General features: G+C 38.4%; 2 protein-coding genes across 2 annotated transcripts; one reads left to right on the forward strand and one right to left on the reverse strand.

Moving 5' to 3' along the window:
• Nucleotides 1-729: 729 nt before the first annotated feature.
• LOC113081978 (thyroglobulin-like) lies at nucleotides 730-25,311 on the reverse strand. The gene is made up of 44 exons (XM_026253877.1): nucleotides 25,227-25,311; nucleotides 25,009-25,117; nucleotides 24,830-24,927; nucleotides 24,530-24,718; nucleotides 24,193-24,352; nucleotides 23,214-23,320; nucleotides 22,838-22,981; nucleotides 22,285-22,467; nucleotides 20,951-21,988; nucleotides 20,010-20,606; nucleotides 19,644-19,877; nucleotides 19,375-19,512; nucleotides 18,762-18,839; nucleotides 18,205-18,305; nucleotides 17,960-18,080; nucleotides 17,272-17,475; nucleotides 16,978-17,181; nucleotides 16,661-16,806; nucleotides 15,613-15,769; nucleotides 15,281-15,445; nucleotides 14,808-14,957; nucleotides 14,496-14,660; nucleotides 12,709-12,831; nucleotides 12,488-12,603; nucleotides 12,268-12,373; nucleotides 11,562-11,759; nucleotides 11,197-11,367; nucleotides 10,800-10,886; nucleotides 10,585-10,668; nucleotides 10,281-10,418; nucleotides 9,985-10,158; nucleotides 9,195-9,306; nucleotides 9,032-9,111; nucleotides 8,747-8,890; nucleotides 8,567-8,632; nucleotides 8,294-8,428; nucleotides 7,685-7,849; nucleotides 7,390-7,597; nucleotides 7,169-7,256; nucleotides 6,704-6,842; nucleotides 5,380-5,576; nucleotides 1,356-1,520; nucleotides 1,091-1,258; nucleotides 730-946 (listed from the first exon to the last, which is right to left on the reverse strand). Exons 1-44 carry the CDS (start codon nucleotides 25,309-25,311, stop codon nucleotides 755-757), a joined length of 7,629 nt encoding a protein of 2,542 aa, XP_026109662.1. The 3' UTR covers nucleotides 730-754.
• LOC113081977 (src-like-adapter) lies at nucleotides 1,589-5,719 on the forward strand. Its single transcript, XM_026253876.1, has 8 exons — nucleotides 1,589-1,596; nucleotides 2,124-2,209; nucleotides 2,832-2,931; nucleotides 3,494-3,580; nucleotides 3,683-3,780; nucleotides 4,010-4,141; nucleotides 4,294-4,417; nucleotides 4,844-5,719. Exons 1-8 carry the CDS (start codon nucleotides 1,589-1,591, stop codon nucleotides 5,055-5,057), a joined length of 849 nt encoding a protein of 282 aa, XP_026109661.1. The 3' UTR covers nucleotides 5,058-5,719.
• Nucleotides 25,312-25,526: the final 215 nt, after the last annotated feature.

The raw sequence follows: 25,526 nt of genomic DNA on the forward strand, positions 1-25,526 counted from the left end.
AACGGCAGCTGTGAAACATTGAGAGGGAAATCTATTGTTCATTCTGGCATCGAACTAAAGAATTGCAACTAAGCTGTTAAATCAGATTAAAACTGTCTTTTTAACATTGCATTTAAATTGCATAAACCCAGAAAGATTTTACTTCTCAAAGAAATCATTCTGGCCTCTTTGGGAGCACAGCACTTCTTCTTTAAAAGAAGTCTTTCACTCACCAAAATTCGATTTATTTGATAGATAATACAGTAAAACAGTTATCTTGTGAAATTTTATTACAAAGTAACTCTTCTTTATTTTAATATATTTTTTTAAATGTAATTTATTCCTATAATGGCAAAGCTTAATGTTAAGCAGCCATTACTCAAGTCTTCAGTGATGTATTCTAATATGCTGATCTAGGGATTGATAATACATTTATTCTAATATTAATATATAATATTATTCCTCGATAATACGTTTTGTGCAAATGTTTTTGTTTTCCACAATTCTTTGATGAATAGAAAAGTTCTAAAGAATAGCCTTTTCTCTTCTTTTTTTTTTAAATATCTTGCAAGAATGTTTTAATTGTAACTTCAAATGAATGCATCATTGCTAAAAATGTTAATTTCTTTCAATAAATAAACAAATGAATCAATCTTAGACCGATTTTGCTTGGTAGTGCAACTTTGGTATCTGGGAGGTATATGCTTTCCATCCAACATTCTTGTAATGAAAACAAAAAAAAAATGTCCTTTTGTTCTGTATGACCTTCCACCTCTTACCTCGTAGCATTTTCCAGTGCACGAGAGAACACATTGTATCCCGAGGGTGTGGGGGAGTGTTGCATAGAGTAGAACCAGGTCGCGGCCTCCTTCACGAAAGCATTAGCATCATCTCCTCCCAGAGAGTTCGACAGGGCTGCGTAAAACGCTGTCTTGCTGTCAGCCCTTCCCTGAAGCTGCTCGAAATTCTTCTCATATAAAAGAAACACAAAAGCACCAATAAGAGAATGGAAGTAGTTGTTCTCTAACCACACCCAGCTTTAATTCTTACACTATCTTTTAGGTGCTTTGCTCTCGCTCATTTCTCAGTCTGATATATTTTTTGTCCTGACCTTGATGTTCTTGGCTCTGCTGATGAGGCCGTCTTCAAATGATGTCCCTAGAAGTAATTCAGCTTTGTGGAAGTTTCCGGACAGAAGGGCTACAGAAGGCTTTTCCCGAACTACAGTTCCATCAACCACTGGTGACCAGGCCTGCAGGGGACCACTCACTGCTAACAACTACACAGAAAAAACACCCCAAAGATGTTGCGCAACAAAAATAATGATCGTTTTTGACAGTTATGTGCATTTTCTTCTCAAATGTAACCCCTTGTACCTTGGTCTGGGCAGCATTGATGCTCTGAGCTGGTTTACTCCTCAGGCAGGTCAGCAGCTGTGAAATATCAGAGGCCGAGCAGCCAAGTTCTCTAGCCAGAGATGCAGTTTGAGCCTGGGCTTTAGATGAACTTGTTACAACAGCTGGAGAAAACACCGATCCACCCTAGAAGCAGCCAACAGGAATGTAAACAATGCATATGACCACTTAAAAGGGATCCTTTTTCCGAAACCATGATGAAGTATTTTCATCTAGACCTCATTTATTGTGTTTTTTTTATTCGTTTGGTTTTTTTACTTTCAAGACATTTGTTACTCCGTTTTGAAGAATTGAGAGAGAATTTAGAGCTGTCAGGACTCAAATGTCAAGGAGACGAACACATTTTATATTAATCTATTATGGTTCCCAAAACATTTTTCATTAAACATAAATCACAAAACCATCGAGTGGTTTTCTTTGCCATACCACTGCTATTTATACACCTGTTTACCAGAAGCTGTGGCGATTTCTTCCATATATAGAGCATTCCTGAATTAAATTGCATGCGATTATAAAGCCGTTTCATTTCAGCACTTCCTATTTTTGCTTATTGTGAAGTGGAAAGTGTGGTGAGACACACAGCTTCCCCGTTTACTCAGGCCATGCCCTTATACTCTCATCAGTGGGAAGTTGTACAACAGAACAATAACAGAATCTTTAAGAAAGGGAGATTGTCTGGGTTGGAAGACATCTGATGGCTGATTGGATGTGGTAAATTTGTGGGAATAGACCCGACAATGGGAGCCACTCTGGCCGGCCAAAGAACCTGGAGGATTTCAAACAAGCTCGTACTAATGAAGACCTTCCACCAAGAGGTACGAAAATGCTGAGCTCTGTTCAAGTGACTGGTTTCAAGTGACGTTCCGAGTTATTGTAGGCTGATGGCGCATCGTTTCAATCATTTACAGATGTTGTGGTGTGTGAAGAGACTCAAACTGTATTAATACTTAAGCATATGTCAGTGCTCCGTGTACACATAATGTGCGGTGTTAGCTGTGGTTTGTCCTTGAAATGAAATAATATTCGATAGAATAAGCGGAACTTCTCCATTCTGGCAAAAACAAATTAATTTAGAGTTCGACCTAAAAAAAACGTGAAATCTCTAAAATTGGACACAAGCGCACAACACTGGCTTGTAACACCCTTGACTTAATAGTAACAAACAAGGAAGTTTGTTTTTCTTTTTAGTCATCATTCTTCAATTAAATGATCAAGTTAAAATGCTAGCTCAAAGGCTTAAGGAATATATTCGAAGTACTTCCTGGCATTGCAACTTAAATAGTAATAATTAAATACTAAATTACTTCCTAACACAATTGCGCAAATATACAGGTTTGTTTCATTCGCAAGAACCAAAGAGCTAAGTTATCTTTGACATAAAAAACAACTAACATACATAAACATTATGAACATATATAAATATATTTTCTGTTTTAGTGGATGAGAATGACACAGCAGTAGTGTTGGATAACTACCCTCCTCCTGATATCTGCGAGCCTATATTTCGAACGGGAGATTGGCTGAAAATAGTGTCGGAGTAAGTATTATCATCACATATTTCTAGAATAGTTTTTAACACTGTATGCTAACAGTATGCTGTTATGGCTTACAAGATTACTCAAGATATGCTACAACAAATAGGTTTTTTTCTTTCCTCCTTCCTTCGAAAACACAAAAAACCCCAGCAATTTTGTGAAATATTATTACAATTTGAAATACCTTTACATTTATATTAATATAATTAAAAATGTAATTTATTCATGTGATTGTAAGCTTAATTCTCAGCAGTCATTAGTTTTCAGTGCCATTCTAGAAACATCTAAATATATAAATATAGAGAGAGAGTTTGTATGATTGAAGTGTTAGTATGTTATTAAACTATATTTGCCCTCATTAACATTGACAGTTGCTGGGCGTAATGCGTGAATGCACAACCGGCCTCGAAACCTTGAAGCCGTGTTAACTTCTGCTGTTTAACGTATACAGAAAACTGCTTTTCACGAAATAGAAATATGTTGGTTTTTGATCATTATAAACTTTAAAAGTACAAACTGTCCACATGCATTTTTACACATGCATTAAGTCTCCCTTTCTTTCAGGGAAGGGTACTGGTGGAAGGTCTACTCGGTCAACACTAAGGAAGTGAACTATATACCACACTGTCATGCCACAAAAGTCTACCATGGGTAGGTTCTGACTCGCCAACTAAACTAGCTACTTCTCATTTAGATTCCACTAGTTATTTAATGCTCTCTAAGTGTTAATGGAAACATTCTTGCCGGTCTCAGCTGGCTGTTTGAAACCGTGACCAGACCAAAAGCTGAGGAACTGCTGCAACTCCCAGGAAACCGAGTGGGGTCATTTCTGATCAGAGAGAGCACAAAAGGTCAGAAGACACATTTAAAAGGAACATTATACTTTAGACTATTGCCAAACAGCCAGAGCTTCAGTTCTGGTCCATATTTCAGCCTATTCTGGATGACAACCGCCCACTTAGAATTGTCTGACAGACAAGAGTTTTATAAAATAGGCCAACTTAAGGGTCTTCTAAATAATATGTTGGCTTATCCAGTAATATGGCTGATGTTACAATCATGTTGCTTGCATTTTTTTAGGTATGTACACCTTATCTGTGCGCCACAGAAAAATTAAGCATTATCGAATAGTTCGAATGCCAAACAACTGGTACTTCATCTCTCCACGTCTCACATTTCAATGTCTGGAAGATCTGGTCAACCACTACTCTGGTAAATAAAAACAAAACAAAAAAATAAAAACAAATAAAAAATGACTATTACTACTAAATAATAATAATAGAAAAAAAACACTACTCTGGTAAACCAAAAAACAAGCAGTTTTATCGGTTTGATGCAGATTTTTCCCTCTTGCTCTGGTTCAGATATAGCAGATGGACTGTGCTGTGTTCTAACTGGCCCATGCCTGACCGCCTGTGAAACACCCCTGAGTAAGATCACAAAAACACCTAAGGAGAGAAAATCTTTTGACTGGAGAGCAGTGAACAGGTAATACGATCAATAACAGCCACTCAAATTTTGTTCCCTATACTACCGCTCAAATGTATAGGGTCAGTAATATTTTCATGTTTTTGAAAGTAGTCATCTATGCTCACCAAAGCTGCATTTATGGACCAAAACACAGCAGAAACTGTTATATTGTGAAAGTGATTCAAATTTACTGTTGATGAGTTATGAATCAAAAGTTCTAATGAACAGCATTTTATTTTTTACTGAATAAAAGTTTTAATTTATTTGGGGAGAAAAACCTATTGAATGGTAGTGTATATTTAACAATTTTGCTTTTTGTTTCTCCACTAAAACTGAAATTAATTTATTTGATAAGTGTTTGAACTATCATATGAACACGAAAGCATTTTTTAAAAAGTATTTTCAGACAACATCTATAATACTAATGCACTTTTCCTTGCTCAGCTCGGAGCTCGTCCAACAGAGCACAAGCCCTTCAGGGGTCAGCTATGGGGTTCAGAACAGTGTCTCTTCCTACCTGTCTTTGCTGGGACAGCAAGAGAAGCCAGAGAAAAAGAGATTTAGCGTGAAGAAGAGGTGGAGGTCTGTCTACATGACACAAAACCACCAGCTTGACAGTTTGGCTACTGTGGAAGACAACTATGAGGAGGTGCTTTGATAAATCCCAGCTGATTCGTTCCAGGAGCTCAAAAGCTGATCGGAGGATATATAAAGGCATTGTGTGTGGACTGGAAATAGACAGACTTTTTGTCAGAGAATCATCTGAAACATTTAAAACAGTTCCTCAAGCAAAGCATGTGTTTATTTAAACCTAGGCTTACGAAACTTTGAGGCTGAATGTTTTAAGACGCTTGTGCAACCTTGTATCATTATTTTTAGACTGGCGAACGTTGCTCTTTCTGCAAATGTGACTACAGACATGTGACATAAAACAGTTGTGTAATGTCACCAGCAGTGGGACTTAAGAGTTCTGTTCTTACCATTAGTAAAGCTCGGCGGAAAAGTGATGAAGCTGACGGTGAGGTAAGATGAAGACTCGCAATGTCGGCACCGTTTCTCTCTGCCCCTACAGTGACTTTAGTGGGGTCTCCTCCGAAAAGAGCAATGTTCTTCTGAACCCATCCCAGAGCAGCTGCCTGGTCCTGCAACCCATAATTCCCCGGCAGAGCACTGGAATCTACACAGATTCAACAGAATTCAATTCACCATCAGGCATATCCAAATGTGTTTTCCACACATATATTAAATGGCAATAAAGCTCATTCTGATTCTGAAAGCTGTGATGCAAGAAGATTCGAAATAAATGACTGAAAAATCAAGAAATAAATATATATTTTTTATGTTTAATAATGTATTCACAGCTCCACAGAGGTTTGGCTGGGAAATACCATTGTCACAAACAATTCAAGAAATGTAAGGAAGCCAGTCACACTTCTGCACAGCTTTCACTGTGTGTTGTTTTTGGCTGGAAAATGAAAGCTCATCCTGGCAGACCACTCAAAGGCCTCCTTTTCATACTTAAGTAGGAGAAAAGAATCTGAATATTTTTACAACTACTGTGGGGAATGGAACTTCTCACATGAACATTACATAACTATATTCCATAACCATATCCATTACTTTTTTTTTTTCTTTTTGGAATTCCATTTTATGGAATAAAGTATCACATTTTTGCAAAATGTCATTTCGTTCTAACCCGACAGGGCTTCCAGGACACAGTTTAATTCTAGTGTAGGATATATAATAAAAAAATATGGTCATGCAGAATAAAGGATTAATACCTGCTGTGTAAGTACTAATAAACAACCAGTATGCTAGTAATATGCAACTAGTTAATAGTGAGAACTGGTCCTGAAACCAGAATGTATTTTATTAATATTATTTTTTTCCATTTAATTTATTTATGCATTTAGCAGACTCTTTTATCCAAAGCGACTTACAGTATTTTATTTTATTAAGCAAGGATGCATTAAACTGTTTAAAGGTGAACTTAGAACTTTCTTTTCATCACAGAATCCAGAAAACTATGTTTCACGGTTTCCACAAAAACATTAAGCAGCTCAACTGCTTTCAACTTTGATAATAAGAATTCTTCCTTCAGCACCAAATCAGCGTATGAGAAAGATTTCTGAAGGATCGTGTGACTCTGAGGACTGGAGTAGTGGCTACAGAAAGTTTAGATTTGTCATTACATTTAAAATATATTTAAAACAGAAGACATTTGTGGGGCTGGTTAGAGTCATTATATCAAGTTGTATATATGAACACTTTCATGTTTATATGTGTTTGTGTGTTTTTGGGAACCTGCACTGAGGAAACCGAAAGCGGCCACCCTGAAACTGGCTGTCACTACAATTATGTTGCCAACAGCAGCGAGGTAAGACCCATCTAAGAGACCCGATCCAGAGTTGTGGAAGAACACCAGAACCGGAGCGTTCTTTCCCTGTGGCAAAACAGAAAAAGTGTACTATGAATACCAATAACAGCATTTACACCACCGTCAGCAGATACAGTGGTTTATGAAAGCAGTATTAACATACGCAAAAGCCTGTGAGAATGAGAACTGAGAAAAAAGAACAAAGTTAGTTGTAACATTACATTAGTGTATTTATTATATTGTTCAGAAATCTGGGGCCAGTAAAAAAATATATATATATTTTACCGACTGGAAACATCTGAATAGTAGTGTACATGTATATATAAATAAAATAATTTATTTATTTATTTATATATGCATCTATGCTTGTTTTGAGCTCATGTGGGTCTTACCACACTACTAGCAACAAACACATTGAGGTACAGACAGTCTTCACTGGAGGTGGAGTCACCGGGATCACCAGGTTGAAGACAGCTGGATCTAAAACAGTTATGATAAAACAAACCAGATCACACTCCGGAAAAGTGACTTTACTAATTCTGCAGTAAGCCAGCCAGTCAACTTTATGGGATACACGTATGTTAATTCACATTCTGCAAACACAGTTGCCCACCGAGAAAACGTGGCATTCCAGGTACCGGTCCAGTCAGCTTGCAGCGGAGGGCTGAAGCGGAGCTCTCCGACTGGTGGACGAGCGTAAGGGACACCCAGGAAATAGGTTACACGCTTGCTATCTGAGCCAGTTATGGGTTTCACCTCGCTCTCTCCGAGAAGTGTCCCGTGATCAGGAATGGAAACAGAAGTCAACTCTGGTCGTAAACCTATAAAGAAATGTTTGGACATCTGTGTTGTCGGGGTGAAAGATATCAGACGGTCTGAATAAACTGAAGAATGTTTTGTGGTGCCACCTGTCCTGACGTAAACCGCCCGAGCAGGCTCTTTGGTGACTAGGAAGCAGCGCTGGCCGCTGGTTGTAGAAAGGCAGGTGTGTGTGTCTGGATACATCACACATCTCATGGCTGACTCTCTGCTATCAACAGACACAGCTGAACAGGACTCACTCTCCTCACAGGCTACAGAAGAGCAGAAAGTTATCAGAAGACAAGGATAACCACATACTATTTGTACTGTAAATTGCAAAAAACACAAATATTATTCTGATTATTATTACTAATTCAATTAAAATGTAATTAAAATGAATTATGAATGGATTGTATATTATTTCAGCCTTTCTATCACGGGAATAAATCACATTTTAAAACACATTCAAATAGAACCGATATTTTAAATCGTGACAATATCTCAAAATAATACTCTTTATACTGTATTTTTGATTAAACATATGCAGCTTTTGTGAGCATAAGAAATGCAATATTTATTCAGATCGAAAGCAAACTGCACGTTGCTACATCAAATTGCTCTGTGTTCAGCATGTAACGTGTGGATCGAACACATCAGCTTCCTGTAAAAGTTCTGAGTGAAAAAAACAAAAAACACAACAAAGTGAGAAACATTACCAGATAAACACCAGTCCCTGACTTTATCCAGATCGTCTGCTATATCTCTGCTTATGTGGACGATGTCAAAAGCTGATACAGATGAATCCACCTTGACAGAGCTGGCGTCCAATTGCTTCCAGTTCTTCAAATCAGCTGCTTGCAAAGAAGCAATGAAATCAAGAATAATGTGTGAAAATTACATAAATGACTGAATTAAATTACTATCTAGTAATACAAAATAATACATTTGTTAGGAAACAGTAAGGTATTATTTATTTAAGAGACTCTTACCGTTCTTTGAGGGAGAGCGGAGACTAAATGGTGGACACACACTGGGATTCTTTATCCATTGGTTTACTACAGAGATAAACAAATCTGATGTTGAAAGTCATTTAATTCAAAAAGTCACATAATGGGAATTCTCCATTTATTGAAATACACAGAGTAAAGGCACATGGATTTCAGATATACCTGGCTTTTCATACCAGCCGAAGGGATAGACTTCAGTCTGCACTTTGGATGGAGAGCAGTCCTGAATCCTCCAGTTAGTATCGTCATTCTCACCACACGTCTGGATACCCAGACTATTCAGAGTTAGACACAACACATCTGATCCTGTACAAAAGCAAAACAGAGACCAACTGTGAGTGGTTTCATTCCACAGATTAGACCTCACATACATATGCTTTGAGTGAATGTGAACCAAGATGAGTTGTGTATTAAGAGACTCGTCTGAGTGAAAAGGTTCTTGCGTACTAGGTACACCTGAATCTCGGACATATCCTATGCCACGGCAGCATGGATCTTCATCACATCGCCTCTCACACTCAAAAAACCTGCTCGAAAAATTAAAACGACATTATGCATGGAGGAAACAAATAAACTGAGATGGAAACAAATTTGCTGGTTTTCCACTCACCCTTCTGTAATAGATTTACTGGACAGACTGACTCGACTGCGTACAGAGTAGGACACCATCTTCTTAAAAGGAACACGACCGTAGAAACTCTTTACACTTCCTAAAAGAGAAACTGCACGAGGGAAAGAAAGTGATGTCAGAACTTGATCAAAAGCTCTTTGGCGTAATAGGTTGGTAAAAAGACAGTGGAACATTTATACAAATACAAACTTCCAAGTGTGCTTTTGGGCACACTTTTATTGTAAATTCTAGATCATTATATCTGCTAAAAGTGAAAAAAAGCTTAGTAGCTTTAGTAGCATGGATCGCATAAATGCTAGTAGAAAATCACTAAATTGCTACAAAATGTGATACCATTGTGTGTAACTTCATGTGAATTTTAAATGAGTGAGTGTGAGAACGCTCTGAATTTTGGCTGGTGGGATTTCCATTAGATTTCACACTTGAGGGGTCATGAAACAACAATTTCTGAGATGTCAACAGATAAGATTGGCACTTTTGACAGCAGCAGAAGCATTTAGCAGCTGTGAAATATCAAGACATCAGACTTTACCACAGACCACAGTCATGAATCTGCATTTGTCCAATATAGTATAATATATAGTGTACAGTATATGTGATTATCTGAGGAATGGGGTATGACAACAAAATAACTTTCGAGTTATTGTGTTTTCATTATTTCAAATGCAAATGGAACTAAATAATTAAAATAACCATACTTTTGAATCATAAATTAAATCAGCACTTAATTGTAGTGAAAGCATGGCCTTTTCGTGTATAAATGACTCACCGTTCTTCTGGTATGCATTCTGAGGTCTCTGTGTCATCACTAAACTGCACGCCTGCCTGAGAGGTTTGTCATACGCCCCACATACACGCGTGTCAGGATACAATGCACATGCAAAATACAGAGGGCCTTCATCACGAATGTCGGATACGTGACAGAGTTGTTCTTCTCCGCAGCCTGAAACCCAAATCCCATATTCACAGATCAGAATGTGAAAGATTCTTGCACTGCACAGACATCTAGTAAGTACTGTATTTAGGTGTAAGCAAATAGCTTCTCATGAGGCTATTGCATCTTACGTTTCAGGCACCACAGCTGTGCCTCCTGGAAAGTGTATTGGTGTTTAAAGATCCAGTAAAGCTGACTGGGAAGTTCCCTCTCTGGGTCGACTTGTACATCACTGTCCTCCAGAGGACCAAATGTCTCCTTTATTGAGTCTAAATGGACAGAAGATCAATTTAGAAAGAAAAAAAAATAACATTTAAATATATATTTTACAATTTAATTTGAAAAAGTGCAATTTACTTTCAATCACAAAAAAATGCTTTAACAAGTACATATATATTTGTAAAACTAGTTTGGCTTTATTTCATTCATTCATACCAGAAAGTGTACTTTTGGAATCTTCTAAAACAGCTGATCCAATGCAAGCCGAGGGAGTTTTTGGACGCGTGTTCATATCAGACTCTGAAGATGTAAATTATAACCATTAGACTATACAAGAATAAAAGCTAGATCATAATTCCTTTAAATACATGCTTTTGTTTATGACAGGCTTTTAAAATGGTTTATTAGTGGCGTGCAGACTATTTCCAAACCTTTCCAAAGGTAGATACGTTGGAAGCTAAAGAGAGTTTCCTGGTAGCCTGTTTTATTTTTGCTGGATGCCGGTAAGGCTGCATCATCTACAAGAAATGTTAATTTCCATTACAATGCCCATCATACTGTATATAAGACAAACAATTGAATTTAAAAATCAGTCAGACAGTGTAAAATCTCTAAATGTTTGAGTTTATAACACGGGTACCAAGAGGGGGAAAAAAACACCAGAATGAAGCAATACAGAGCAACCACTGGAAACTAAACATTTGATAAAGGTCAAATAACCGCTGAACCAAGTTGTGCAAGTTTTAGACAACATTTAAACATATTTGTGCACAGTCTAATACTGCTTGTTATGAAATCTGGAGTGTGTACGTATACAAAGATTCATACTGATGGTAAAGTTCTGTCCGCCAAAGTTGACAGTGAAACGTTTCAGTTGTTTGCTGTATTGGACACCAGCACCACAGATGCGGCTGGAGGAGGCCACGCCCCTCGCATCCCAGTCTGCCTCACTGCACTGCAGCACTGAAGGAGCGCTCAGGAGCCCACACATGATAGAGCCTGCACAACACGAAACAAGCCATTTAACAACATTAAACACAGATGTGATACATACAGCTAAAAAGATTGTCAAAAGACATAGTCAAAGAAATGTGTGGCCACGTGCCCTCCCCAGTTTGAATAAGCATGACACGACTTAATTTGTATTGTAGTGATTGCTACATTTGCTTGTAATGAGTGAAAGTGCCTCTGACCTCCATCGAGGACATTCTGGTTAAGGATGAATCCATCACAGCAGCTCTCACGACTGCAAGAGTTGACGCAGAAGCGATGGACGTCAGCCAGAGTAGTTCCATGCGCATCAAACACAAGTGTCCGATACACTCCAGAACCGGTCTTACGGAAACTCAGCCTCTCAAAACTCTTCGGGCCTGCTGTGCTGAATTCATGACCTTTCAGAAGATGAAGAGTGGAGAGTAAAAGAGAAAGGAAGAAGAAGAGATGTTATTTAAATCATGGGCAAGAAACGCAAGTGCATCTAAATGCTTTTGGGCCGCCCAAAAATAACCAGACACTGGGAAATCTGTTCCTGAGAGGAGTCAAAAAATATCAAGTCATTCATCTCATAAAAGAACAAGTTTCAGGAATGTTTTTATTACAATTTGCTTTATTCTTGTGTCCACAGATGACTAAACCACTTTGCTAAAATCATAACTTACAAACCACAAATGAATCTTTGGGACTGGAGTTCAATTATGTATCTTGATAATATTTTATTGTAATAGGCTCTTTCCCTTTTAGAAAAGTTAATTCTCTATTCAGACAAACTCAAACTCTCTTGATATTGTATGCATCGCCACGTTTTATTGCTATGTGTAACCAATAAGGGGTCCAGGTGACTCACAATAACTAACCCAACCGAGAACATTTGGGATTTAATGATTTATCTGATAATCTTACCTTTCTTTCTCAGCACAATCATACTGGGATCATCTCCTTTTATTTTCAGAACACAGTTGAGAGTTTGGAACATTTCCGCACCATCATTTCCCAAAAACCCTTTGCTCTGTAATACCAAACAAACCACAAGACTCTTTTTAGCAATAATCATGACACTTTTCACTAGACCAAAAAAAAAAAGACCCAATGCCAAATTATAACACTTAAATATCCTTCATACTTGTTCAGAGGTCCTGCATTCAACATTATCCACACTTGTGCTATACAGTTCACAGAAAGTTTTCTCTTTGTCCCTGAAAATAGCCAGATGTTGGCATGAATCTTCCAGGGCACAATCTAACAGAGAGGGATGTGATCAACATTAGTTATTAAAAGTCTGAGTGTACATCTGGCTAATTCAAGTACAGGTGCACAACTGCAATATATAACAGTGTAACTCACCAAGCACACACTTCCTGAGCTGTTTCTCCTTTGGCTGGGTTGAAGACTCAGAGCTCAGTATTTCAGCACTCTCAGATTTAAGCAGCAGGGAGGAAGAGGCAACCACCGCAAACTTTTCCATTACTGCAGACACACAAAGAATGATATACTGAGCATACATACATTAAGTCAGATATTGTTTGTCCTTTCATATTGATAAAGATTTGCCCATTTATCAGCACCGTTGAACTGATACTTTAGCAAGGCTTGTGGAAGGTACTTTCGAATTATAGCTCACTAAGCAAACTATACTTTAAACCAGTAGTTGGATACACTATAACTTACTAACAAAAAGTGGCTAACTACATTGACATTATTTAAGAAGATAATATCTTTCTGAATATAAAACTATCACCATCATACTTTTACAACCAGAGTAGCATTTATCTGACACAAAACAATCAAGATGTCAATTAGGACAGGGTTATAAGGAGAAAAATACATCAGTAAGTACTAATACCAGTCAAATAAACAGTAACAAAGAACAGAATTTAAAGTTGCAATGACATTTTCTTCCATACTGTGATGCACATCTGAGAAAAACATTTGAAAAAAGTAGGGGGACTTGGTTCTATTGATTGAATGGAAGCAGTTTTAAAAGCAAAACTGCAGACAACTGTAAGAAAGACACAGGGTTTAAGTGGACCGAATGACTGGAGAGGTTCAGCATATGTGACCAAAGAAATAAAGTTTCTTCAGAAGATTGATTTATGAGATTTGGATTAAATAAAAAGGTCAAAAACTTTTTTAAATAATGAAACAAGTTCATGGATGAATCACTCACAATGGCTATGTTTACAGGCACACTTTTTGGTTCAATCGGACTGAATTCATTACGATTGATGAATCTGATTGTAGTGTTTACATGAACGCTAAAAGTGATCGGGTTAGTGTGCGCGTTTATATGTCACAAGCTTCAAATCGGATTTTTTTTTCTAGACATGCGCACACTGCTCAAATAGTGAAAGTGAAAAGTGAAAGTAACATAGATAATATTGAGTTTCTCACTGTTTGCACATAACCAACCTCCTACATGGTTTCTTTATTTGTTTTTAACAGCAGAATTATTATATACACCTTTATGGATAAATAAACATAAAAACCGCTGTGCTGCTCATATTTATCATGCGAGAAAAAATGCCCATGCCCAAAACGGGTTTGTCTGCGGATGAGTATCCAAAACAAGGCTGTCCTGCTCAACTTCACAGTTTCAGAGTGTAATGAGAGTTTTATTATGACAGGACACACATTTATACAACACTTTATTCAAAAGGAAGACGTTCCGTGCGTCATACGTTATTTCTGCATCATTGCACAAGCGCAGTCCTTTCAGTTTCATGGTTCAATTCGATCAATTGTTAACATTCCACTACATTTAAGTGTTGTGACGTATGTGGTGTCCCATACTCTGAATTTGTGCTCTGCATTTATCTCATCCAAGTGTACACACAAAGCAGTGAGTAATGAAGACACACACACACACACACACACACCTGGAGCAGTGAGCATTTGGAGGTTTGGTGCCTCAAATCTCACTCGTGGCATTCACTCCTCCCACCTACAATCCCTGCCAGAACTGATCCTCAAACCCATGTAACCCACCTTTGGGTTACAAGTCCAACTCTCTAACAATTAGGCCACGACTGCCCCAACTGCAATTAACTCTCACACTATTCTCACACTATTTAAAATGTAAAAGTATCACTATTTTTACTTAGTTCCTCCCTAACACTGACTGTAACACATACCTTTGCACTCTTCAACAGTCACTGGATCATCAGAAGATGTCCAAGAAAGTTCCTCCCCCTGTGAAGAGACACAAAACCATCTGCCAGACATGGGATCCTTCTGGGCTGACAGGAACTCCCCTTTCTTTGTACAACTCCGTTTACTCTGCTGGCACTCAGTAAGACCTTAAGATATCAAAAGGACAAAAATGAAAACAAGACTTTAAACCATGAAAAAAAGAATTTGCCTCTGAAGCCTGTGATCTACATTTTGACAGATCTGCCATGTATAACTGCAGCCATCTAGACCTGCTACTCTTGGCCTGTACTCACAGTGAGAAGCACTGAAGGCTCCCTGGGCCACAGTGGACGTTCCCGAGGGGCAGGGAGAACAGAAGGCCTGACCTTCTTCCACTTGAAATGTATCACGGGGACACAAAGTGCACACACCGCCACTAGAAAAAGAACCAGCTGGACACACCACTGCGTGTGAGAGAGGATAAAAACACAAACACACAGGGAACAGAGTGATTAAGTTTGGGTAATGATGGTGTCAAGTGGGGGAAAAGAGGAGAAAGTTTGACAAATACAGAACAAGGATTAATAACAGAGGAGGAGGGAAAGTTGTATGCAGTTAGAAATCTTGCAAACACCTTAACAAGTACCTTTACACATTTTGCACACCACTTTTTTTATTCCAGTAAGCTAAAATATGCATTGGTTATAGAAAACTTTATAGGTGCATATTCAGAAACACTAGTAAAGACATTTTGCTTTGTTGTACACAAGTACAGAAGCCAACCTACCACACCCGGTGGATTGTGGGAGCTGCTTATAGCCATCCGTGCAGCTAAATGAGGGAGGAATAGAAAGAGCGAGAGAACGCTCATAGAGGAAGATTGACCGGTATGACCCACTTTGGATTAACTCCTCCACGCCATTTAACAACCTCTCCTCGCTAAGTGCCACATCTGAAAAATAAACGCATGCATTTATTTCGAAAGAAAGCAGATGGAATAATAAACATTATTAATTCAGAGTAATGCCAGTGTGAAATTAAATGCATCTGATTTAAGATATCAAATATGGTTATGTGTACAGAAATGGACTAAATAAGGTGCAATAAAGCGGTTCACACCAATGTCATGGAGATCAGGGAGAGATGTTATTGGCAGGTCAGAGAGTCTGGCCCTAAAGGTGATGTGTGCAGTGACTTCCTTATCATTCAAACACTCAAGAGACACAGATGACTCGTCACAGACGGCAACAGAGCTGGTCTGGCCAGATGAGGTCAGCTAACACATATGAAGACACAAACAAGCAAGCAAATTAAACAGACATGCATTGATGCAACATATCAAGACATTTCAACTAAGAAAAAGCATATGTGAATAAAAGCCCTTGCTTTCTGAATGTCTTTTTAATAAAAGTGTTGTAATGCTGTCCTGCAAGCCAACAACATCTACATATTAAATATGACTCTTGCAGACTAATGACAATTTTTCCTCTTGTTTTTTTATCAATCTAAAATTATATTAGCGGGAAAATTGCTGTATTAATCCTGTACAGGGTTTTCAAATTGGGATTCAGTGATCCCTTACATAGCATCAAAAAGAACATGGTGAGAAAAAAAAAAAAAAGATGGGAGTTTGCGTTCACACAGAAAAGTTTGTGTTCACTTGCAAAGGTTTTTACAAAATTACATTTTTAGGGCGGTCAAATCTAACTTAAGATATTAAATACATATTTTTAAGCAAATCATAAAAATAAAAATAAACATTTTATTCTATTAACAACCATGGTTTAAATTATTTTTACATATTACACATTTAAACACTTAATATTATACACATTTCTGGATAGATAAAAAGATATAAAGGATATAGGTATTGCCAACTAAATACAATATAAATATTTTAAGAATACATTGGAACAATTTGCTTTCTCTTTAGTAAAATGAAAAAAAATTAAAGCCCTTTATTTGATTTTAAAACATGTTGTCTTTATAATATTGTGCTGCTGCTTCTTTTTTCTTTCCTTCACAAAAGTTTTATTCATGGACATATGTAATAAAACTGGGAAAAATGTGGGAAGTGGATTCCTCACAAAGGAACCATTATGCACATCAAAACTGTGCATCAATACCCATCAAAAGAATCCTTGTAACTTAACAGACTGGCCTGTACCTGTAGGCTGCAGAGGCCTGTAGCTCTCATGTCTCGCAGTAAAGCAGCCTGAAGCTCAACACTCTGACCGCTGCAACTCTGCTGACCCTCAGCCAGGGACAGCTTCAGCTGTACGGACACCTGCACTGTCTGCAAACCCTGAGGCTCTGATGGACATCACAGACACTCAGTTGCTCAGTACAAACAGATAAAGAGTAATTAGAGCAATAAGATTTCATAGAAAGACAGATCTCTTAAGGACATACTGCAACAATCTGTGTGTGTTTCAACAGGTAAATATGACTGTGTGTGTTTGTGTGCGTGTGTGTGGCCTTTACTTTGGCAGGCATAGGACTGTGGAGCATCATCAAGCCAGTTTTTCCCCTGGGGATCACACAGGAAGCTGGTGACAGGAAGGGTGTTGACATAACCTTGGTCACAGAACAGCTCACATCGCTGCGTCTGCTGACCCGCAACAATCACAGTGCTACACAGAACAGCACCATGGGAAATATCTTCAAATGGAAGGGGGCACTCAGGAACTGAAAAGAGAAACAAATAAGGGAAATCATGTTGCCACAAGCATACGGCACAACTTTAGATAAATGCAAAATGTGACCTAATTTACTTACTGTCGCAGGCTGGGGTTTGTCCTGTGCTGCGGTTGGTGCGTGTCGCTGGCAGTTCCTTACCGCTTTGAGAAACACACCAACAGTAGGACAGGTCACACTGCAGGGGTGAGAATCTCTGCCCATCCTGCACACACTGAGGCTCATAGCCCACACCGATCTCTCTCTGCAATGCCAGAGTTTTCTGTAGAGAACACCAACCTGGACCTACAACACACAACATGGGTCTGACATGACAATTTTTTCAATGCCTCGCTTCTTTACATGGTACTGAATGTTGATGCTGGAACAAAATTACTATCAACCATTGAAAAATTCTCAACTTTTGAATAATGTCCCCATTTGATGAGATTATCAGCGGTTCATTTCTATTTACTATATGTTTGGAATATTTGAAAATGTTTTATTGGTTTTGAAAAATTATCTTATTCTCACCAAGGCACCATTTATTCAACCAAAAATACAGTAAAAATAGTAATATTGTGAATTTTTTTTTACAAAATTTAATTACGGATTATTTTATTTTAATATTTTTGGTCAAGCTGAATTAAAAATTTATATGAATTAAAAAATAGCAGGGGCAGGGACAGGCTTGTGATCGATTGACAATATATGTGACCAAATGAGGTTGTTGATGCAAGAACATGCAGTAATAAATCACACTGTACAGATGAATGGTTGAAACAATCACATTGCAGTTCTCCAGAAGGACTGGTGATGGCAGGTTGGATGACTTGTCCGGTTATAGGACTTACGCACAACCCCTGTAAATGGACAGAACCGGGGTTTTGGAGTACCGAAAACTCACCGTCCTACAGACATGCATGCAAACACACAACGAGACAGACAAATATGAAATGTAAACCTTCAGTGGTTACCAAAGCATGTCTTTTGTATGTACAATACAATCCAAATAGACCACAAAGAAAGCCTCACCTCCTTACACGATGGGCTGTATGTGTAAGTGATATTAGAGCTTGTTTGCGTCCAATCAGAGAGCAGGAAGTTACTTTGAATCCTTTGGCACATAGTTTGACCTGGGGGACAATTTTATTTTTACATATTTATTCACAATCAAGAAGTTAAAACACAAACAACAGAACTTAAACTAGCAGTAAGAATAACTACCGTATTTTCTGGACTATAAGTCGCACTTTTTTTTCATAGTTTGGCGGATCCTGCGACTTATTTATCAAAATTAATTTGACATGAATCAAGAGAAAACATTACCGTCTACAGCCACGAGAGGGCGCTCTATGCTGCACAGTTCTCCTGTAGTCTACACTGAAAACATAGAGCACCCTCTTGTGGCTGTAGACGGTAATGTTTTCTCTTGGTTCTAAATAAATGTGACTTATATTCCAGTGTGACATATATATGTTTTTTTCCTTGTCATTAAGTATTTTTGGACTGATGCGAATTATAATTAGGTGCAACTTATAGTCCAAAAAATACGGTACTTTGATTATTAAAATGTTTAGAGATACTCTCACACTGCCGAGAGGGAGCAGAACGAGACATCAGAGAGTCAGTGATGTATCTTCCCTCCTCATCAACACACCAGCAGTGACCTGTGATATCAAACAGAGCAAAAACAAACGTAGGAGAAAATTACCTGCAAATACAATTTGTGATGTCACTAAGATTCTTTTTAAAGAAATTAACACTGTTCTTCAGCCACAATGCAGTAAATTAAAATATTACAAAAATATATACTTCCGTTCAAAAACTTGTCATCAGTAAGATTATTATTTATAAGAAATGTATGATTTTATTCAGCAAGAATGCAATGAATCAAAGGCGACAGTGAAGGCTTACAGATTGTTTAAAAAAAAAAAAAAAGAAAACGTATGTTCTTTCTACAAAGAATTAATCACAGATTCTGCTGAAATATTAAGCAGCACAACTGTTTTCAACATTGATAGTAAGAACATTTTCTTGGGCAGCATGATTTCTGAAGAGTCATATGACACAGAAGACTGGAGTAATGACTGCTGTAAATTCAGCTTGGCCATCACAGGAGTAATTTACATTTACTGTAAGTGCAGTTTGTGTTAAGCCTTTCACATGAAATATTGTGATCATGATCAAATAGTATGGTCTCACCTGTGCTTTGGTAGCACTGATTGGGCAGCCACTGACCATAAGCGTCACACTGTGGGATGTAAGGCTGGTATCCCAGGATTAAACTCTGTCTGTCTTTGTCATCGGCCATCAGTCTGCTCTGCCAGTAGAAATGTAGGGCTGTCGTGAAGTGAAAGCAAATTAAGTCTTAGTGAAGGCATTCAGATTTTGTCTCAGACTTTTGAACACTGCTATATTTCTGCACTTTTTAAACATTTTTATTTTGAGACCGATTAAACAATAGACTGTACTGGAATGAGCTGCGAGTCTCAGCGCAGAGTTGGTGTTGCTCAGCAGAGTCTGAGTGACGGGGATCTTTGAGGTGCGCATCTGCTCCAGCTCCTCATGGCTCAGACAGACACTCTCAGCCAGGAGAAAACCATAACCCACAGGCACATGAGAGTCGTTTGAAGCGGAGATGAGCTCTTCAGCCTGCTTCAGGAACTCAGAGACCTGGTTTTGAACCATAGAGCATGGACCTGGACCTGAAGAGACACACAAAAGAGATCTTAGGAAGATGATTTAAATAAATTCAAAAAAAATATATATTTGAAAAGATGTTGCAGATTTGATAGTAATGGGACTACATACACAAATTGCTATAGTGTATAACTCACATTTGGGGATTTGTCCAACAGGAGCCTTGCTATCTGCTAGCATGTCTCCTTGAGGGTTAACGCACCAGCACTGACGCAGGTGAAAGCTCCCAAGAGGAAGACTGAAATCTGATAGTGGGCCTGGATAACCGGCATCCTCTCCTCTGAGCAGTCTCCATAATGATAACGGATTCAGGAAAACTGATGGTCCATAAATGGCCTTGATGTTCCCATCTAAAATGTCAGATGGAATATCGGAGAACTTCCCAAATCTTTCCAAGACGGGGAACACGCGGTGTTGCCCAGCTTTGAACAATTCAGATACAAAGACTCTGAATGAAGCCATTGCTTCTGTGTTTCTTGCAAAGGATCGCAGAATTCCCAGAACTTCTGAAACTGGCAAGTCTTGTCCAGAATTTATGATCTGAACCCACTCACGGTAGAACTCAATTGCTTGTTCTGGAGGTCCATCACACTGGATCTGATGCCAGCTGCCATCACTGGCACAACGAGGGATATACACTTCAGAAAGCTGGGTTATAGAAGATGTATCAGAGAAAACAGAGCGGACTGTGGACAAGAATTGTTGGGTCGCTGTTGCCTGGCAGCTTGTTGGACCTAAAGAGGAATATTAATAAAACATGATATACAATGAGTATATGACTTAACTTAATCATTTAAATCATAACAAATCATATAAAAAAGTCATAATCTAACTTTTACATTTCAGACTTGAATAATCACTGTTAATATGATTAGATTCTGCATTTCCGGTTTCTGTAGTTTCTCATTATAGAAATAAGAGAGATAAAGAAACAAACAATATAATAAAGCCTTTATAATGCATAATTGAGATGTTTGGCCAGTTATTTATTACATATGTGCCAGATCACTGAATTAAATGCATGAATACAGGAATGATCTTCTGTAATTAATAATTTGTGTTTAGCATTAAGACTCACATTGAACAGAGCTTCCTGAACTCTGAATGCGGAGTTTTGTTCCAGAACGGTCCACGCAGAAACAACTTTTGCCAAGGCACTGAAGTGCAACATAAGCACCATCAGTCTCACATTTAGGAATAAAGACCTCAGATCCTGCAGAACTGCTGGCTTTGACTGCAATCGCCATCTGACGTTCTTTCTCACACTGGGATGAGCATCTCGGTCTGGACCCAGTGATGCGAGAACCTGTTATTTCCAGACCGCGAGAGTCCACACACCAACACTCTGAGTCCTGGCATTGAACTTCCTGGTACCGTCCATCCTCTAAGCACTGGGGCACATACAGAGTTGAGGTTGAAGTCACAGACTTGCAAACATCTGATTTCTGGAAAATGGCACGAAACAGTGGACCCAACTGGCTGCTTTCTTTTGCCTTCAAATGTTTGATTGCTTCTCGAAGGACAGTTAGAAATTGCTCATTCTCAAGAGCCGTTGAAACAAGTTTAATCATATCTTGATTGTTTTTTAGGTTCACCGAACGACCAAATGCATCAGATATCTCTTGGTCTAGTTTAAGACTGGCAGAGTCATCTGTAACTGTCTTGGCCAACTGCATCAAGTCGGTCACAGCTTGCATCAGACCAACTTGCCTGAAAACCTGACTGAAATTCAAAGTACCACTGTTTCCAACAGTGCCGCTGAAGTTGAAATTGCCAGCGCTCTTTAGGAATTTTCCTCCAAAGAGATTCTCCTGGAGTCTCTTGGGATTTGTGGTATGAGCAAGAGCTTTCAGGGCAAGAGCCCCAGAGGGAAACATCCCTTGGAGGACCTCTGATAAGATGTCTCCGACCTCTGGACGCTCCAACTCTGGCAACGACTGAAGAAGACCAGAGTTTGCCAAAAGCTCCTGGAATTCAGGACTGCAAGTACCAGGGAAAGAGAGGGTGTCTTTGGAAATGGAGAACAAGTTGCTCTTGCTGAAGTCTCCAGCTGGGCCATAAAAAAGCCTGGAGAGGGCTTGTCTCCTCTCAGACAGGCAGTCCTTCACTCCCGTGCCTAAACAAACAAGAACCACAACATTAGTCAGTGCACAAACTCCATTCTTCTGAACCACTAAGACAAGCTTAAGATCACAATGACTAAAGAATAAATTGCATAGTTAAAGTACCATGAACATGATTAGTTTGCAATATGTTCAAAGATATATTTCAATGTACTTTCTAACTACTTGGACATTACTTCTGTTACTGATTAATATCAGTCATATCAGATTTGCTGTTACCAAAGATGCTGAAGAGGCATCATGGAACATAATGAAAATTCAATGAAATACACACAAAGGCCAAACTCACTACAATTTGGGACTCCATACTGGCGTGTGCCAAAGATCTCTTTGCCATCGGCATCCACACACCAACACTGTCCACCTAACTGACACTGGGTTGAAACATATGCTCCGTTATCAATGCAGGAGGGTACAAAGCCATTGCCTGCCCGAGTAGCTGCGGCCCGTTCACTCTCACATGGGGTGGGACCTTTGAGAAAGAACAAAAGTTGGGTCAGCACCTATATTATTGTACGGATGTATCAAGCAAATGCTGGAGCGTAGATTTTAGTCCTGCACTGCAACAACAACTTCTATTTCTTTCCCCAAATTCTATCTTTACATGTACAGGAAACAATTATTTATTAGTACATATTAGGTGGTGGATGAGGAGATAGCAAAGTATAAATACAAATTTTATATGTATATATTTATTTCGTATTTTTTTCCCCCAGGCAAATTACCAAAATGTATATTCTTAGGAATACTTAGAAATTTTAACCGGAAAACAAGGCAAAAACAATGATTTGCAGTATATGACATCATTATAGTGGCTTGCTTTTCAATGAAATGCTGCATACATCTAAATCTCCCGCTCACGGCCAGCTGGATGGCAAGGTAGCGACGCTGTAGGATCCTGTACATGTTTGACTGCGCAAATGTACTTCCTGCAGTCTGGTCTGAAAACGCTGTGTCGTACACCTCATCCAACAGCAACTCCACACCTACACAGACCAAACTCAAAACAATTCATTTTTTTAACAGCACACAAAATGTCACAACTTGATCAGGGAAAACTAACGACAACTCAAACAGATGTTCAGTGTTCTGCAAGGGCAAAAAAAGGGCACAGTTTGCAATGGTGATAGTTTATGGTTCACTCTTTGCAGTGTTTAAACCTACAAGCTTTTAGGTCCCGTTCTTTAACCTGAATGTAACTGAATAGGTGTGTATCACCTGTGCTGGGCATCTCTCTTCCACGACTGTCTGCACAGAAACAATAACTAGAGAGATCTGGGTAGGCCTTCCTGAAAGCACTGAATGTCTGGAAAACCTCTGGGTCTCTGTTAAAGTAAAAGAAATTTCAATTAAATGCAGATCAGGAAAAACCGTTGTACATACTTCTTCTTTCAGACACAATACTGCTATCTGGTGGTTAATTATGTACTGCTTGGGCTGCTATTCCAGATACAGAATTGTAGCATAAGCTTTTGGAAGAGAATCTCTATTAATTCATTTAATATATTGAACTTTAAATGAGAAAATAACCTTTATTTAGCAATTTTCAGTTTTCCTATTACAGAATAATATACACTACCTTTAAAAAGTTTAGGGTCAGTAATTTCTTTATGTGTGTGTGTGTGTGTGTGTGTGTGTGTGTGTGTGTGTGTATATATATATATATATATATATATATATATATATATATATATATATATATATATATATATATATATATATATATATATATATATATATATATATATAAATTAATATTTTAATTTGGCAAAGACACGTTCAAATGATAAAAAGGCAATAAAGACATTTAAAATTTAATAGAAGCTTTTTATATGCTGTACTCTTGAACTTTCCATTCAAAAGAATCCTGAAAAAAAAAATAATATATATATATATATATATTACACGTTTTATATAAAAAATATTAAGCAGCACAACTGATTGCTAATAAGAAATGTTTCTTGAGCACCAAATAAAAATATTAGAATGATTTGTGAAATGACCATGTGACCCTTAAGACTGTCATAATGGTTGCTGAAAATTCAGCTTTGCCATCACAGTAATAAATTACATTTTAAAATATATTCTGCAATATTAAATCATAATAATATTTCACAAAGTAGCAGTTGTACTGTAGTTTGGCTCAAATTAAATTTTACCAACCTCTAACTTTTGAACAGCAAACCGCATGTCTCACCTGTTAAATGTGTGTAACAGATCAAATATCATTCTGTCAGTAGTGTTGACAAACTTGCACTGCACAGGTAAGAAGCCCCCATCATCTGAGCACTGAGGGGGAGAGGGTTCTCCGATTCCATGAAGGAGTCGCCGCTGTCTCACCTCACAAGTACCAGGACCTAAGGTCAAGGGTTAAGACGCATCATACAGCAGAGCAGAATATCTATTTCTGTGTCATCCAGAAATCTAAGATTCATAGCTATTAAAACAAATCTAAGCAGGTATGCTTCTTACTTTTTCAGAGACCAGTGCATCCAGGGAATCAAATTAATACTACACTTAGTAAATGCACTTACACTTTGAGGGCTTTCCGTTTTGCCTGGTTCCATAGATCTCCATACCTTCTTGGTCCACGCACCAGCACTGGCCACGGGATGCATCACACTGCACCGGCTCGAACTCACCTGAGTCCAAACATGCTGGCACCAGGGTGATGCCTTCAGTTTGCAGAGCCTGCTGTCTCTGGAGCTGGCATGAGGTTAAACCTATAGAGAAGGGACAGGATGCGTTTCACTGATCAAAAATGTTAGTAAAGCAACTTTTTGTAATGCTGGACACGTTGAATTTTTAAAGTTGAAATTTGAAGAATGAATTACAATGAACCGTGGATGCATTTTGTCGACTCCCAGGTATCTCGAGTCCTTCTGCATTCACACACCAACACTCCCTGCCTCCATGATTACACTGAACATGCCTACAAGGATGCCATTATTATTATAACATACCATGATGCATTTATGTAATTTCATATACAATATTGGTCAAGTTAATGCACCTAAAGCGGCCGTCCTCAGAGCACTGGGGTATGTGCTCATGTCCCTGTGCTGAGCTGACAGCCATGAGCTGCTCACATTGACTCAGACTCTCTGTCTCCAGCTGGTACTCTGAGGAGAAGAAAACGGTGGATGAGTTTTACAAACCGGAGAAGCCTAAATACAGAACCTATATAGAATTAGAATAAACAAAGCTGTTGTGAATAGACCGGACACTCACCTGAAATCTTTCCACGTGTCAGCGTGAAGATGCTAAGCAGCGTTAAGGTTAAACAAAGGAGCTTCATCTCTTCCTTGTTCTGCATCTTCTCTAGGATGCAAGAACTCTCCTAGTGACTGTTACAAGACTGCAGTGTCTTTATACCATATCCAAGATGTGCATTGTCATACCTGTTCAGCATTTTGCCATTTTACGGATTTAACTATCAAAACACAAACCTCTCCAGCCTGGTTAGAGTACCTGGTAGTGAAAAAGAACATTTAGGATCTTGTAAAGAGAGCAGCCAAGCTTGAACTTTTG

Source organism: Carassius auratus, unplaced genomic scaffold (assembly GCF_003368295.1).
Source record: "Carassius auratus strain Wakin unplaced genomic scaffold, ASM336829v1 scaf_tig00035436, whole genome shotgun sequence".
NCBI classification, from domain to species: Eukaryota; Metazoa; Chordata; class Actinopteri; order Cypriniformes; family Cyprinidae; genus Carassius; species Carassius auratus.

What these genes read in the sequence shown, in the direction of transcription:
- LOC113081977 (XM_026253876.1), top strand. An exon ending in TGAAGACCTTCCACCAAGAG is followed by an intron (nt 2,210 to 2,831) that starts GTACGAAAATGC and finishes TTTCTGTTTTAG; the next exon opens with TGGATGAGAATGACACAGCA. An exon ending in GCCACAAAAGTCTACCATGG is followed by an intron (nt 3,581 to 3,682) that starts GTAGGTTCTGAC and finishes TGCCGGTCTCAG; the next exon opens with CTGGCTGTTTGAAACCGTGA.
- LOC113081978 (XM_026253877.1), bottom strand. Translation starts at nt 25,311, where the DNA reads ATGCAGAACAAGGAAGAGATGAAGCTCCTTTGTTTAACCTTAACGCTG. An exon ending in AAGAGAGATGCCCAGCACAG is followed by an intron (nt 22,982 to 23,213) that starts GTGATACACACC and finishes TGGTCTGTGTAG; the next exon opens with GTGTGGAGTTGCTGTTGGAT. An exon ending in TTCCAAAAGTACACTTTCTG is followed by an intron (nt 10,419 to 10,584) that starts GTATGAATGAAT and finishes CTGTCCATTTAG; the next exon opens with ACTCAATAAAGGAGACATTT.